Source organism: Rhodotorula paludigena, assembly GCF_050403205.1.
Source record: "Rhodotorula paludigena JCM10292 DNA, Rt_paludigena_JCM10292v1_ctg38, whole genome shotgun sequence".
NCBI classification, from domain to species: domain Eukaryota; kingdom Fungi; phylum Basidiomycota; class Microbotryomycetes; order Sporidiobolales; family Sporidiobolaceae; genus Rhodotorula; species Rhodotorula paludigena.
The window spans coordinates 132,756-147,696 of record NW_027481420.1 but is presented as its reverse complement, the minus strand read 5'-3'; the positions used below and the strand labels follow the sequence as shown (position 1 = coordinate 147,696).

General features: G+C 61.5%; 6 protein-coding genes across 6 annotated transcripts; 2 read left to right on the top strand and 4 right to left on the bottom strand.

The window, feature by feature from the left end:
• Window positions 1-753: 753 nt before the first annotated feature.
• JCM10292_002914 (uncharacterized protein) lies at window positions 754-2,497 on the top strand (the record flags this gene model as incomplete). Its single annotated transcript, XM_076650651.1, has 7 exons — window positions 754-1,068; window positions 1,128-1,260; window positions 1,351-1,546; window positions 1,623-1,645; window positions 1,908-2,059; window positions 2,140-2,407; window positions 2,478-2,497. 7 exons carry the CDS (start codon window positions 754-756, stop codon window positions 2,495-2,497), a joined length of 1,107 nt encoding a protein of 368 aa, XP_076503837.1.
• A 325-nt stretch (window positions 2,498-2,822) lies between these two features.
• Window positions 2,823-5,341, bottom strand: SNU71 (Snu71p; the record flags this gene model as incomplete). The annotated part of the gene is made up of 8 exons (XM_076650650.1): window positions 2,823-2,915; window positions 2,978-3,124; window positions 3,188-3,692; window positions 3,748-3,929; window positions 3,999-4,559; window positions 4,622-4,834; window positions 4,895-5,250; window positions 5,329-5,341. The coding sequence occupies 8 exons, from the start codon at window positions 5,339-5,341 to the stop codon at window positions 2,823-2,825; spliced, it is 2,070 nt and encodes a 689-aa protein (XP_076503836.1).
• Window positions 5,342-5,464: 123 nt separating this feature from the next.
• IST1 (Ist1p) lies at window positions 5,465-6,752 on the bottom strand (the record flags this gene model as incomplete). The annotated part of the gene is made up of 7 exons (XM_076650649.1): window positions 5,465-5,818; window positions 5,880-5,942; window positions 6,004-6,078; window positions 6,147-6,255; window positions 6,314-6,370; window positions 6,423-6,470; window positions 6,532-6,752. 7 exons carry the CDS (start codon window positions 6,750-6,752, stop codon window positions 5,465-5,467), a joined length of 927 nt encoding a protein of 308 aa, XP_076503835.1.
• Window positions 6,753-7,279: 527 nt separating this feature from the next.
• On the bottom strand, window positions 7,280-9,024 carry JCM10292_002911 (uncharacterized protein; the record flags this gene model as incomplete). Its single annotated transcript, XM_076650648.1, has 7 exons — window positions 7,280-7,299; window positions 7,365-7,632; window positions 7,723-7,836; window positions 8,143-8,161; window positions 8,238-8,433; window positions 8,504-8,636; window positions 8,710-9,024. The coding sequence occupies 7 exons, from the start codon at window positions 9,022-9,024 to the stop codon at window positions 7,280-7,282; spliced, it is 1,065 nt and encodes a 354-aa protein (XP_076503834.1).
• Window positions 9,025-9,385: 361 nt separating this feature from the next.
• Window positions 9,386-11,868, top strand: JCM10292_002910 (FMN-dependent alpha-hydroxy acid dehydrogenase; the record flags this gene model as incomplete). The annotated part of the gene is made up of 12 exons (XM_076650647.1): window positions 9,386-9,574; window positions 9,655-9,803; window positions 9,863-9,887; window positions 9,958-10,173; window positions 10,233-10,311; window positions 10,372-10,386; window positions 10,448-10,551; window positions 10,632-10,982; window positions 11,044-11,113; window positions 11,183-11,215; window positions 11,277-11,389; window positions 11,515-11,868. The coding sequence occupies 12 exons, from the start codon at window positions 9,386-9,388 to the stop codon at window positions 11,866-11,868; spliced, it is 1,698 nt and encodes a 565-aa protein (XP_076503833.1).
• A 471-nt stretch (window positions 11,869-12,339) lies between these two features.
• On the bottom strand, window positions 12,340-14,734 carry JCM10292_002909 (uncharacterized protein; the record flags this gene model as incomplete). Its single annotated transcript, XM_076650646.1, has 13 exons — window positions 12,340-12,573; window positions 12,676-12,785; window positions 12,849-12,980; window positions 13,053-13,194; window positions 13,273-13,482; window positions 13,542-13,695; window positions 13,840-13,985; window positions 14,048-14,122; window positions 14,179-14,206; window positions 14,269-14,323; window positions 14,417-14,427; window positions 14,487-14,602; window positions 14,675-14,734. 13 exons carry the CDS (start codon window positions 14,732-14,734, stop codon window positions 12,340-12,342), a joined length of 1,473 nt encoding a protein of 490 aa, XP_076503832.1.
• Between the last annotated feature and the right edge of the window lie 207 nt (window positions 14,735-14,941).

Here is a 14,941-nt window from a genome sequence, read left to right as displayed (position 1 = left end):
GAAGCAAGTCAACAGGGATTGAACTGCTATCCGCTCAGTGCACGGCGCAAATGTACGTGAAGCGGAAGCTTGGAGCCGTTATTCGGCAGAGCGCCTAGTGAGGATCATCTCAGGCCTTGTTACCACCACTGCGCACGGCGCTTCAGACTGGCGCACGTAAGACTCCGCAGCCGTGTTGCGCCGAGGAGTCGATCTTCTGCCGGTCAAGCGGGCATGAAGCGGGTGTCGCTTCTTCCAATCTGCACAGTCGCCGCAGCTCGAACGACGCTGGGATGCTGTCAAAATTGGTCTGAGTGAGCTCCGAGATCGTCAGGTCGCACAGTACTGCGCTCGGTCGCGGTGTGACAATGTCACTACGTGGGGGGTCCGCCAGCGGCGGAGCTTGCACATGCTTCCACACGACCCGCGACGCGCTGCAGAATAGTGCACTGTACTTCATCTGAGGTGCACAACGCCTGCTGCTGTGCCGCGCAGACCTCGACCGCCTTGAGGCCCTCTCCGTGCCGGGTTGCGGGGAACTTGCCGAACGACACTTGGCGGCGAGAGTGCAAGCGGCGGAGAGCGTCAGGCGTCGCTTCGGCAGCGACACGTAGCGCTCGGCACGCCGGTCTTGAGTGCGTGGGCTGCCCGATCGCTCGCCGGCTCCGCAAGGTCACTGCAGTCGACCTTGCTTTCGCTTCTCGACTCGCTTGCTCTCAGTCTCCTGCTTTCTCGCTCAGCTGCGCCTCACTTGACCTCAAACAGCGACATACGATGCCCTCTATCGACCCTCAGTACCCGCGCACCGACTTCCCGGAGGACCTCGAATGTCACCCGCTCCTCATCGTCGACTTTGCCAAGGTCGCTGCTGGCGACCAAGCCGAAATCGATACGCTGTGGAAGGCCTGCACCACGCTTGGCTTCTTCTACCTCAAGAATCATGGAGTCGAGGACTTGACGGAGCCCATGTTCGAGATGGGCCAGGCGACCCTCGAGCTCCCCGACGATGAGCTCATGCCGTTTGAGCAAGGCGACAGCGGCATGTCTGCCGGGTACAAGAAGGCGGGCCTCAACAACGTTGACGCAAAGGTATGTGCATAGCTCGCCTTGCATCAAACCTGCAGGGACTGACTCTGCACGGCGTACAGGGCAACCTCGACACCGTCCACTTTATCAACATTGCCAAGGATGACGCTCTCGCCTACCCCGAGGTCCGCCAGCGCACCTACCCTCGCACCGTCGTCGAGCGAATGAAGACGGTCACCAACTTCATCCGTACTTGTGCGTCTCACGTCCTTGTCTCCTCATGCTTCATCGGAATGAGGCTTCTCTCGATGCACAGCAAATCATTGACAAGCTCAACTCACGCAGCTGACAACGTCCTTCAGACGCTCATGAGCCAGCTCGAGCCGCGTCTGGGCCTTCCGAAGGGCACCCTCGCCGCGCTGCACAAGGAGGGCGACATTTCTGGTTCCGAGTCGCGCTGCATCCTCAAGCCGGCTGAGGGCGAGAAGGGACACTTGCCGGAAGGCGTCGGAGAGGATGGCAACCCGGCTGCTGCGATCGGGTGCGTCCCGCGATGCTGTACTGTGCCGCTTTCTGCGTCTCTGCCCAATACTGATCTCTTGATACTTTTGCTACAGCGCACACACCGACTTTGGCGTATGTCGAACTCTCCCTCGTCCCGTTGTCGTCGAGGCCTTCTCAATTAGGTTGGCCTTGCTTTGCTAACGCTCTCGCCTACTCTTTCCGATGACCACGCTCCGTCAAACAGTCTTGTACGTCTTCCCTCCCTCGACTACGCGACTCGATGAATGCGCACAGGCTGACTTTCTTTTCTGCCTTATGCCCTCCCTCCGTCGCTGCAACGAACCGCATGTGCACAACCTTCCTCCGACCCGCCTGACAAACAATCTACCGCTGGCCAGTCTCGATGCTTCACGGACGCGGCTGTGGCGGTCTGCAGGTCCTCCCGCCGGGCACCTCGAAGTGGCAGCACATCCGCCCGCTTCCTGGCCATGCCGTCTGCAACGTCGGCGACACGCTCTCGGTCTACTCGGGCAACATCTTCAAGTCTAACGTGCGCATAGCTCGTTTCCCAAGGAGTGCGAGACTTCCGAAGAGCGAGGCTGACCTCATTGCCTGCGCTTGCGCTCGCAGATTCACCGGGTCATCCCCCCTCCGGCACCGCAGAACGTGCACGCCCGCTGGTCGCTCGTCTACTTCATTCGCCCCGGCTTCGACAACCCGCTTCGCCCGCTGTCCGACAAGTCGAACCTGATTCGCGAGAGCGCCGAGAAGGACCCGGCGATGCTGGCGATGCCGAAGGACGCAACGGCCGGGTCGTGGTACAAGCGCCGCATCAGCCTTCAGCGTGTTGCAAACCGCAAGGGCCCGGAAACGTGGGCGCAGTCGAGGGGCACTGAGCGTGAGCCATTTCCCTCCTCCCTTGCTCCCGTGGTTGTCCCCCGTACTCACCTGCTCTCCAACTCACACAGACACTCCGAACAAAGACTGAACCTCGAGAGCACCGAGAAGTTCCTGAGCCGCAATGCAGTACTCGTAGTGTCCGCAAGACCCGTGTCCGCAAGACCCGGGACTGCAAGCTTCCCAACGAAGGAATCTCCCTGGTGATGAATCGCGCAGAAACAAATGGTGATGCATGCCACTACGTCTCAAGACCGCAGCGGACCGAGCGAGACAAGGTGCACACCTGCGTTGGAGAACCTCTCGAAGCGCTGCCCCTTCTGATGACAAGCCAGGCTGCCATTGCGCTTGTCAAGGCGATCGGGCGGCAACTAGGGTGAGGGTGAACAAGCCAGAGTACAGGGAGCGCACCGAGCTCAGAAATCGATGCCAGCCTGCGCGAACTCGGTCTCGAGGACAAGGCGGCGCCAGACTTTGACGACGAAGTCGGTCGCGTCTTCGTCGAGGACCTGCGAGCATCGGTGGAAGCAATGAGCCAGTGCAGATATCGAAAAGGAAGAACGCGACGCACAGCTTCAAGCTCGTCGACCAGATCCTGCGGCGTCTTGTGGTCACGCAAGTACTCCGTCACCACGTTCAGCAGCTCGGCCTCTTCGTCTCCGAGATACTCAACGATGAGCTTGTTGGCGTACGGCGCAATCTTCCGCTTGACCATGTCCTGCATTCAAAGCAGTCGTCAGCGAGTCGAGCTAGACGCGAGCAACGACAGAGAAAGGCGCACCTCGCTGGCGCGCTTCCACCTGACCTTCCACGCCCACAAGCCCGCCTTGTCCGTCGGGACCTTGCCTTCGATCTCGCGCGCCTTACGGTCCGCTTCGCTCCTCGACAGCCGCGGCTTCTCGCCCTCGTCATCCGAGTACTCGAGCGGGATGAGCTCGCGCTTCTTGCGCGCACCCTCGTCCTCGTCTTCGAGCGCGAGCGCGGTCGGACGCGCTTTCGGCGCTTCGGCCGCAGCGGGCTTGGGCGCGGTCGTGAAGCTGAGCTTGACGCCGGCGGCCGGCGTCGCGTTTCCGCCTTGCGCAGATGCCGCACCATTTTCTCCGACAGCGGCCGGATCCGTGTTGTTCGAGGGGAGGGACGAGGCGAAGAGGTCCGCGTGTTGCGAGAGGAACGCGTCTGACTGCGCGTTCACCGCGGCGAGTTGCGCTGCTTCGGCGGCGCGGTCCCGTGCGTCCGCCTCCTGCTCGCGCAATCGGGCTGGTCGGCGCTGCGCCCGCCAGCGGACCCTGCGAAACGGGTTTGAGTGCAAGACAGGAGGAAGGAGACGCGCAAGAAACGCACCGATCCGTGTAGAACAGCTCCCTTCCGCGATCCGCCTCCCGGTCGTCGTCCCACGTAGCAAGCCTTTCGGACATATGCGAGCGCTCGCGATCCTCCTGATCTGCGACATTCCGCTCGCGCGCCTGTTCGCGCTCCCAGGCCGCTATCCGTGATCGCTCCCTCGCCTCGAACTGCCGTTCCCGCTGCGAGGAGATGGCGATGAGCATGGATTCTGCACAGAGCACTGTGTGAAAGGCGAGGAATGGACGCACGTTCCGGTACATCGCCTCGGACTGCCGATGCTCGCGCTCAGCGCGCTCCCTCTCGCGCTTCGCATCCTCCAGCTCCGACAGCGGCACGAGCGGCGCTTCCTGCCCGTTCGCACCGCCGGCGACAAATGCAACAGGACGATTGAAGCTCTGCGGGTCCTGCGCCGCCGGGGCCGACGGCGGTGTGGGCGACGCTCCGCTGCCCGCCGGAGCCGGACCGGGCGGCGAAGTCGCGAGGCCATGGCGCTGCTGCGTCTGCTGCCTCGCGTTGTTGACGATCATGGCCTGTCGGCGCTCCTCGATCTGGCGGTCGAGCTCGTGCCGCGCTTGCGCGCGCTTGACCGCCGCTTCGCGGAACTGAGCGATCGAGCTGAGCGTGTTGTTACGGTGCGACTCGGGCAGGTCCTCCGGCGCGAGGTCCTTGAGGTGCTGCGGGATGCGCGCTTCGCGCCGCACGGTCGGGTCGGAGCCGTCACCGTCGGAGGTGACGGGATCGCCAGCAGCAATGCGCGCAAGAATGTTGGCGAGATCGTCCTTCGCCTGCTGCGTCAGGTCGGCGCTGTCCTGCGGGATGTCGCATGGTCGGTGAGCTTCCTTCGAAGCGACGTCAGCACTGAAGGGCGTACTTGGTTCTGCACGCGGTCCTTCTCGTACTCGTCGAGCCTCGCCCGCGTCTTCTCGTCCGCCTTGACCAGCAGCGCCTTGTCCGCGCCTGCTTTCGTCTTAATCGTCGCGCCGTTGACAACCTCGAGGCAACGCAAGACAGACTCCGCCTCGCTGTACTCGACGAAAGCGAAAGCAGGGGTGGGGCGGCGGAAGGAAGCGACAGGGCCGGCAACCTGCGGATTCGGGTGCATCAGCAGCCAGGTCGGGCGAGCGACACAGGGAAAAGCACGCACGCCGAGAATGCGCTCGAGCCAGCCGTTCTCGAGCCCGTCGACGATGCTCCCGACGAATAGACTGAAAGTCGGTCCCTGCGCAGGCTGCATGCCCAGCGCGCCCGCTGCTCCGCCAGCTGCATCGCTCCCACTGCTGCCTGCAGGGCTGCCATATCCTCCTCCGGGCGCCGAAGGGAGGTGGGGAGGACGCGAGGGGAGATTCGAGGGTGCGCCGTGCGAGCCGAGTCCGGCGTGGCGAGGGCCAGAGGGACCGCCACCACCGTAGCCACCACCGGGAGGGCCACGCCCGTAGCCCGCGCCGCCTCCGTTAGGAGAGCCGTAGCCGCCTGGAGGTGCGCCGTACCCGGGAGGGGGACCTGGAGGTGAAGCACGGCGCGGTGGTCAGGGTGCACGCTTGCAGGGGTGCGCAACAGCGCGCGAGAGAGTCTACGCACCACGACCGTACATGCTGGGGGAAAGGCAGCGCGAGGAAGTCGCGAAAGAGGACGGCTGATGAGGCGAATACAACAGGCATTCCAGCGCGAGACTAATGAGGACTACAGATGGGCCTGGCGAAGCACACAGACGCTGTCACCGCCTCTTGAGCTCCGCAAAGCGCTTCTGCAACGCCTCGAACGCGTCCTCCTCAGTGCTCGCTGCAGGCTTGGACGGCGCAGGCGCGAGGGGCGAAGCCGAGCCTCCGCTCGACCCACACCCAGCTGCGTTGGGTGCTGCCGCCGGCGGCGGGGCGCCTGTTGCGGCCGCCGTGAGGTTGGTACGCACGACCGTAGCGTTGTCGGCTTTCGCCGGATCGAGCGGAGGCGTGAGCGGCAGATTGGTGTCGAAGGGCGGGATCGCGGGCGCCTTGGTTGGCGTGACTGGCGGTACGGCTGCAGTGCTGGCGCCGGCGGGCATCGCGTCCGATGTCGTTGCAGCTGTAGTGGTCTGCACCAGGAGTGTGTAAGCCTGGGGCTGCGAGGTCATGGGCGTCGCGAGAGGCACGCACCGCAGTCGACTCGACAGGAGCATTTGGGTCGGGAAAGCCTTCTGGTCGCCAGTCGACAGCGTACTGTCGGTTTAGGGGTTGAGCATCGCGAATGGGAGCAGAAAAGAAAGGTGCTCGAACTCACTGCCTTGGCGATCTCGTACAGGTACAGGTCGACAAGCTCTGGTGCGGGCGTCTCGACTCGCAGCTTCGACGTGATCTGGGGGAATGCGAGCGGTGAGCAACTCTCCAGGATAGTTGAACAGCAGGGGCAGTGCATGAACGCACCCGCTCCGGTACGATGCCATCCTCGTTGTCGATGCAGGCGATAGCGAAGTCTCGCCCGCCCTTCGACATGAGCATCTCCCGCAGTACATGGAGCTCCTTGAGCTCAGTTCTGCAGAAAGACCGGGTCAGAAGACGCTTGAGAGGGCATCGAGTGACATTCAAGGCACCTAGGTGCGGCATGAATAACGCCAGCGACGGCCTCCTGCACACCCGGGTCGATCGTCCTGTCAAAATTGTATGTCAGCAGCCACTCGTCCAGACGCCCAGAAGACATACTGGACAGTCTCGAGCAAACCGAAGCGAGCGAGGAGCAGCTCGCAGTACCTGCGGCAGCGGTACTCGTCAGCGCAACGCGGAAGCACAGTTTCAAGCGAAGGAAGCGTACAGCTCGAGCACTTCGAGCAGCTCGACGTAGAGGTCCTCGCTCAGCAAGCCTTCGACCTTGATCTTTGCCGACTCGATCTTGCCCTTCTCGACGAGAGCGGCCACCTCCCTCCTCGTCGACTTTGCGAGCTGGGTGCGCTTCTGCGCGAGAAGGCGCACGCGCTGCACGGCGAGCTTGAGCTGGATGCGCGCGCGGGCGGGCGACCACTGCTGGGCCGGCATGACGAGGGACGAAGTGGGGGAGCGGCGGGGCGAGGGCGCCGCGGGCGAGTCGGACGCGGCAGGAGCGAAGAGGTACTTGAGCGAGTTCAGCTTGGCTGGCAGAGTGCTCACAAAGCGCTCGCAGAGAGCGACAGGCGGAGAGCAAACGGCGCATTCCGTGAGGAGGACGAGGTCAACCAGCGGCCATACCCTCGCTTGTCGCGGGCGAAGCGAGAGGCCCAATGGCTCACGAGAGCGGACAAAGCAGCACCAACATGTAGCGCTATCCTGTGCACCGTTGCCCCACTTCTCCTGCTTGCCCTCCTCATCGCTGTCTCTGCTCGCGAATGGCTCATGTCGGGCAAGGCACTCGCCAGTCTCGCGTTGTGCTCGTGCAGCTAGGCCAGCGCAGCTAGAAGGTCCCGGTCAGGCGCCTCCTCGTTTCGGAGTCGGCTTCTCGGTGGATCAGGCATAAAACGAGGCTCCGCCACGATGAACACGGTCGACAGACTCGTTACAGCATGTACAGACCTTATGCGCCTTTCCATTCAGGCCTTGCCGGGCGTGTCTATGGGCAGAGATTCGCGAGGGTGAGCACTGTCGAAAGAGGCGAACGGACGAGACGAAACTCACGTTCAGTACCCCTCGATTGCGCCCATGTCTCGGGACCCTTGCGGTTAGCCGCGCGCTGGAGGCTGATACGACGCTGGAACCAGCTGCCGGCAGTCTGGTCCTTCGGCATTGCCACCATGGCCGGGTCCTTCTCGGCATTCTCGCGGATCAGCTCCGATTTCTCGGACAGAGGGCGCAGCGGGTTGTCGAAGCCGGGGCGGATGAAGTAGACGAGCGACCAGCGGGCGTGCATGTTCTGGGGCGGCGGAGGGGGCACGACACGGTGGATCTGCGGAGGGAGCGGGATCGAGAAGGTCAGTCTCGATTGGGGTCCACTCGCGCATGCCGTTCACGACGGCAACAGAGCAGGGAGACGCACGTTGGACTTGAAGAGGTTGCCCGAGTAGACTGAGAGTGTGTCGCCGACGTTGCAGACGGCGTGGCCGGGAAGCGGGCGGATGTGCTGCCACTTCGAGGTGCCTGGCGGGAGAACCTGCAGGCCGCCACAGCCGCGTCCGTGAAGCATTGAGACTGTACAGGGGCGAGACATGCGATATACGTGAGAGGCACATGAGTCGCATCGGCAAGAGATGGAATGAAAAGGCAGGAGGTGAAGAGGCAAGAACAGAGTCAGCTCAGCGCTTCTGAAAGCGGAAAAAGCCGCTCACAAGACTGCAGGTGACCGATCAAAAGTTCAGACGGGATGAGGAAAGTCAGTGTTGGTGGTACCAGGGAGAAGAGGATCTTTCCCGTTGTGCAGGCTAAGAGCCTTGACGTGGAACGTGAGAGCCAGACGTACGCCAAAGTCCGTGTGAGCACTGCAGCACATTGACGAGAGAGTCAGTGACCCGCGCAAAGGGTCTCAGTCGTGAAAGCAGGGACGGAAAGACGCACCCGATGGCAGCAGCAGGATCACCGTCTTCCGACTTTCCCTCGGCAAGATAGCCCTTCTCGCCTTCTGCAGGCTTGAGGATGCAGCGCGACTCGGAGCCCGAGATGTCGCCCTCCTTGTGCAGTGCTGCGAAGGTTCCCTTAGGAAGGCCGAGGCGGATCTCGAGGACACCCATGAGCGTCTGGAGGACGTTATCGGCTGTGCAAGCCAATAATCAGCACGCCGTTGATACGTTTGTCAGTGTAAAATGTGCGTGGGCCTGGCTCACAAGTGCGGATAAAGCTCGTGATGGTGCTCATGTGCTCGTTGACGACCTTCGGGTAGGTGCGCTGGCGGACCTCCGGGTAGGCGAGCGCGTCATCCTTGGCCACGTTCATGAATTGGACCGTGTCCACGTTGCCCTGTCCAGAGGAAGGCAAGATAAGCACGCTGAACGCGGACCAGGTGCGAGCAGTGGAAACAGGCCCAACGCACCTTGGCGTCCACGTTTGTCGAGCCTGCGCGCTTGTAGCCGGCAGACATACCGCTGTCGCCCTGCTCAAAGGGAAGCAGGTCCTCGAGAGGCTGGCTGAAGGTGTCCTCGCCCATCTTGAACATGGGTTCCGTGAGGTCCTCGACGCCGTGGTTCTTTAGGTAGAAGAAACCGATAGTCGTACACGCCTTCCAGAGGGTGTCAATCTCAGCATCGTCGCCAGCGGCCACCTTGGCATAGTCGACGACGAGGAGAGGGTGACACTCAAGGTCCTCAGGGAAGTCCGTGCGAGGGTAAGCTGAGTGAGGCGCAGCCATGAGCGAATGTCCTGGAGTTGAGCGGGGCGGAGGTCAGAGAGCTCGGTCAAGCTCGTGCGGTGCAAGTGAAGCGAAAGCAGGAGCCGAAGAATCAGCCCGTGGTGCTTCCACGCGGAGGAGACGACGCGGGCAATTTCGTGGAGGCCCCTGCATGCCGATCAGCGCCACCTGTCGACCGGCAAGGCTGCCGAGAGGGTCTGGAGCGTGTCGGCACGGCCTGCCGAAGCGGAAGCTGGAGAGAAGCTTGTCCCCCCACCCGCCTCGAGGCACCCCCGGCACGATTGACGGCACGAATGGCGGGGCCTCCAATCGCACGGTGAGCAACGCGGCGCTGCCTGCTTAGCTACCAGCGCACTCGCCAATGTCGTTTGCACGCGTGCGCACAGCTCTGCGCTGCCAGAGAGCGGCAGCTTCGCCCGCGCCGCCAAAGGTGCAGGCGCGCCGCTTCGCAAACAAAGCAGCACCGCACGCCAGCGCGACGACCGCAGGCAGCCGAGCGTCCCATCTCGGTCTTGCAGCGGGCGCTGCCCTGGCTGTCGGTGGAGCCGGAGTGAGTCGCTTGTTCTCGCGGAGAGCGGAAGAGGCGCGTTTTTGCGCGGACGCGAAGCTGATCGGGCTGCTTCTACTCAGCTCTACCTCTTCTCTCGCTCTCCAGTCCTTCTCGATGCTCAGCTCCCGGTCAAGCAACGCGGGCGAGCCCGCAGCATCTCGGCTGCCGAGGTTGCGAAGCACAACTCGCGCGACTCGATGTGGGTCTGCATCGACGATGAGGTCTGGGAGTGCGTATCTGCCTCCTACCGAGCATTCTTGTGCACACCTGACGACGGGCGCTCCGCAGTATCACCAACTTTGTCGAGCTTCACGTGCGTTTCTCTTCATTGCGCTGCGCGTCCTCCATTCTGACCTTCGAAGGCTCACTCGCTCAACCTGCAGCCTGGAGGCGCCAAAGTGCTCGAGCAGAATGCTGGCAAAGACGTGACCAAGGTCTTCAAGTCGATCCACCCGCCGAAAACGCTCGAAAAGTTCTTGACGGATGATAATTTCGTCGGACGGATTGACGTCGACGAGGTGACCAAGATTGGCGGCGGCAAGAATGCAGAAGACTTGCGCATTGAGCAGGCGCGGAAGGAGCTCAGGAATGTCGAGACGGTGCGCGTGCCATGCCATCCACACCAAGTTGAACCCGCAAACTGATCCCTCCTTTGCAGGTTGTCTGCCTGGACGAGTTCGAGGAGATTTCGCAGAAGATCTTGTCCGAGATGGCGATGTCATACTACGGAACAGGAGGTACGTCGCTTGTTTACTCCCGCATCGGCCCAGCCTGACTGACCTACTTGACCTGTTCAGCCGAAACGGAGCAGAGTAGGCCGACAGCATTGCTGAGGTTGCTCAACGTATTGCGCTCACACGCGCTATCTTACAGCGTTGCGCGACGAACGCGAGGCGTGGCAAAGGGTTCGCTTCCGTCCGCGGGTCCTGCGCAAGATGCGACACATCGACACCAACACCACCTTCCTCGGCATTCCTGTACGTTTCGCCGTCCCTTTTGAGCCAACAAGCGCTTCCGCCGCGTGTTGGACATAGAAACTCATGTTGCTGCCGTGCAGACTCCCCTCCCCATCTTTGTTGCTCCCGCCGGCCTCGCTCGTCTCGGCCACCCCGACGGCGAACAGAATATCGTTCGCGGCGTCGCCAAGCACGACATCTTGCAAGTCGTGTCATCGGGCGCAAGTTGCTCGATCGACGAAATCTTCGAGGTGAAGGAGCCAGACCAGAACCTGGCGTGGCAGTTCTACGTCCACTCGGACAAGAAGATCGCGGAGGAGAAGTTGAAGAAGGCTCTCGCGCTGGGCGCCAAGGCCATCTTTGTCACGGTGGACGTGCCCGTACTGGGCAAGCGCGAGCGCGATCTCAAGCTCAAGGCGCGCAGCCAGAACTACGAGCACCCGATCGCAGCGGTACGTCTTGCGATTTCTGGTTATTTTCGCGGCTGCGACTGATTCACGTGTGCGCTTGCAGCAATGGAAAGCGGCAGGAAGCAAGGTAGAGGAGACCGTTGCCAAACGTGGAGTGTCCGACATTGCCGACAGTGCGTCCTTTCCATGCCTCTCGGGTCGAGCCGTCGTTGACTGCTGCTGATGGATGACTTTACCGGCAGCTGCTCACATCGACGCCAACTTGAACTGGGATGGTTCGCTTGCTCTCATTTTGCCCTTGCCTTCCGCTTAGCTGACACCAGACCCTCCCCCTAGATATCGCTTGGATCAAGGAGCGCGCTCCGGGTGTACCTGTCGTCATCAAGGGTGTCGGATGTGTCGAGGACGTCGAACTGGCGAAGCAGTATGGAGCGGACGGCGTTGTCTTGGTGCGTCTCATGACTCCTTCGCTGCGCCGTCTCGCTCGCCAGTACAACCGTACGCCGTGTGGAGAATCGCATTGGATCCTGAGACTGCATGACATTGCACGCTTACGCCAGACCTGCTCCCGCAGTCCACGCACGGCGCACGGCAGCTTGATGGCGCTCGTGCACCTCTCGATGTGCTCATTGAGGTCCGGCGCAAGAACCCGGCTCTTCTCAAGGAACTCGAAGTCTACGTTGACGGACAAGCCCGCCGTGGAACCGACGTGCTCAAGGCACTGTGCCTCGGCGCCCGCGGCGTCGGCTTCGGCCGACCATTCCTCTACGCCCAGTCGGCGTACGGAGCAGATGGCGTTGACAAGGCGATCCGCATCCTTGAGAACGAGATTCAGAACGCAATGCGCCTCCTCGGCGCCAACACGTTGGCAGATCTTAAGCCGGAAATGGTCGAGTGCAGCTTCCCGGAGCGGTGGGTGCCCGAGTAGCAGTTCCGTTCGTGTGGAACCGGAGTTCGGTCACGACCATTGCAATACACGAGCACCGAGACTGCGATTCTTGGGACTTTGTTGAGGCTAAGCGGCAGACTGATTGACCTTCGCAACTTGCATTCCGCCGTCTGCCGGTAAATTCGTACAACGGTTGCATCCCCGAATCAAGTCTGAGATGAAAAAAGAGCTCAGCATCCAGTCGCCAAAGACATGGGCCGTTTGCACCACGTACGGACTCGAGATGGCTTTACTCGTGAGATCCGTGCCGGAGATTCCCTGCCGTGATGTTGCTTGAGCCTCCCTCGCTTTGCAACTTCCAAATTGGGGGTCATCGACATACATTGCTCGCTTGGATGTGTAATGGAGAGCGGTACATGGAAGAGACAAGGGGACAGAGAGAAGACAACGCCAACGCATTTGACCATAATCCCGACATGTTGTAGGAGGCACTGCTTGGACGCCAGCTGATTAGATCATAAGGCGGTACGACGGGTGGCGGTGGCCGAGCGCGCGCGCCTGCTCCTCGGTGAGGCCTTCGAGACGGTGGTCGCGCTTGCCCGCCTCGCGCTGCTTGTTCTCCCAAATGCAGTAGAACATGAGGCAGAGCGCGAGGGTGATGGCGGAGAGGCTGGCCGCGAGGTTGAAAGAGTTGCCGGGAATGTAGCGAGGGCGATACTTCGGAAGGTAGAGCCAGGTGCAGACCTAGAAGGTGGAGAAGGTCAGTGAACGACTTTCGAGGACGACCAGGACGAGAGCTCCGGCCATGGAGTGTAGCGCCTGCTCTAGAGAGTGAATTAAACGTACCATTGAGCCCCACGAGCCCCAGGCCGGAACCGTTGCAGCAGCGACAGCACGAGCGGTCGGGCTGCCAGCGTTGGCCGTCGCCCAGGCAAGGAAGAAGGGACCGCACGGGACTGTGAGGAGTAGGCTTATCAGCAAGGAGCACAGCGTGAGCAGATCAGGGAGCGAAGACACACGTGCGCCCGTGAAAGTCAGGAAACTCGCTCCATAGAGTACCTTCGGGTTGTCGCTCGCAAGGAACATGATGTAGCCGACGACACTGAGAACCGAGGAGAGGGCGATGCAGAGACCGTGACGGCGGGTCTTCCCTGTGAAGGAGGAGCGGGTGAGTCAGCGCGTGAATGAGCCCGTCCGAGCGACGGAAACAACGGAAGACGCACAGCAGATGTACGAGACGCCGACAGCCCAGACGGCAGACACAATATAAGGCGGAACTGTGCGAAGCTGGACTTCCGTAGTAGTATACCGACCCAGACCGTTGATGATGGTGGGCAGGAAGAGCGAGGTGCCTTGGACGATGACCTGTGTGGACGGAGATGGAGCGGATTCAGCCTTCTGCCGGTCACAAAGTGCATTCCGGTGAGTGCGCCATCAACTCACGTTGATAAAGCCGTAGGCGAGGGTGCAGAGCCAGGTGAAAGGGTTGCAAAGAGCCTTGAAGACACCGCGGACCGTCGTCTTCTCGTCGGTCTGGCCCAAGTGCTCAATGTCGAGGCGGCGAAGAGCAAGTGCACGCTCCTCCGGCGTGAGCCAGCGGACAGTTTCCGGCGAGGTCGGGATGATGAAGAAGGAGATGATGCCGTAGCCGACCTGTGCGCGACGGGATGAACATTAGCGCGCTTTTTTGGACAACGAGTGACGGTACGTACGGTGATGATGCCCTCGCAGACGAAGATCTTCTGCCAGGTGCGCAAGCCCGGGAAGTCGGCGTTGAGGAAGCCAGCAGCGAGCAAGCCACCGAAAGCGCCACTCAGGCCGGGACCGAGACTGAGGAAGACGCCGACGCGGAAGGCGAGTTCAGACCTGTTTTTTCGGCAGGCGGAAAGAGCAACAGACGTGGGAGAACAAGCTCAGTCAGTTGGGTGTGCTAAGGGAGTGCGCGGGCTTGGCGACAGGCGTGGCCAACGGGGCATTGCCATTCTCTTCGCCGAGATGGATGAGACTTGCCTTGTGTAAAAGCGCGTAAGGAGGAAGGCGATACCCGGAATGACACCGCCTTCGAAGATACCAAGGAGGATGCGAACGCCCAGGAAGGTGCCGAAGTTGTGGACCCAGGCACTGCCGATCGTGACAGCACCAAATGCCATGCAGAGCTGTCGACCAGACGAGTCAGTAATGGAGCTTGCAGAGACAGCGGGAGAAGGAGGAGGCGTACGAATGAGAGCCACCTCGAGCCGATCTTCTTCAGGACCAGGTTGGACGGCACCTCGCCAATGATGTAGAAGATGTACTGCGACGGGACTGTCAGTACAAGCGCTTGACTTACGCAGAGTCAGGACAACTCACGAAGACCATGAGCGCAATGTTGTACTCGCTGCAGAAGCGGGACCGGTCAGTACACCGCCGCCGGACGAGTGGGAGGGCGGCGGAACGCACTTCTTGGGTACGGACAAGCCGATGTCCCTGCTGAATCCTGCTACGTTGGCATTGCCTAGTGACCAAGAAAGGAGCGACGAGCAGCGCCGAGATGCAGGAATCCGTCAGCCAAGTGTCGAGCCGAAGGGATCGACGAAAGAGGACAAACCGATCGCAGCGCTGTAGTGCATGGCTCGTCAGTGCCTGCTAGCGGCGGGGGAGCAGGAACCAGGACGAACCGGTCGATGAAGTTGAGGAGGAAGAGGAGCGTGACCTGGGGCAAGATGATCAGGTCGAGCTTGCGCAGGAGGCGCTTCTCCGCCTTGCGGTCGATTTGTGCGGATGCGGCGGCAATCTGTGATCCAGATGGTGGTATGGTAAGCGAACGTGTGCATGGGCTGGACGGACAAACGCGGACAGTGCGCACGTTGTCAACGTGCTCCACCACCGCCTTCTCGTCGACGTATTCGCCCTGGAAGCTGCCCATGACGGTCTCGAGAGCAAGCTTGGCAGCGAAGTGAAGTAGAAACACGAAAGAGAGCGCAGCGAGAGCAAGAAGAGGGAGGAGAAAGTGGAGAGCCGTGGCAGAACTTGGGGCGACACGGGGGGTGGGGAGGAGCCAGGCACACAGCAAAGCCCAATCGAGCGCCAGTTGGAGCGCAGAAAAGCGGAAGATGCGAGCGCACACTGTCCG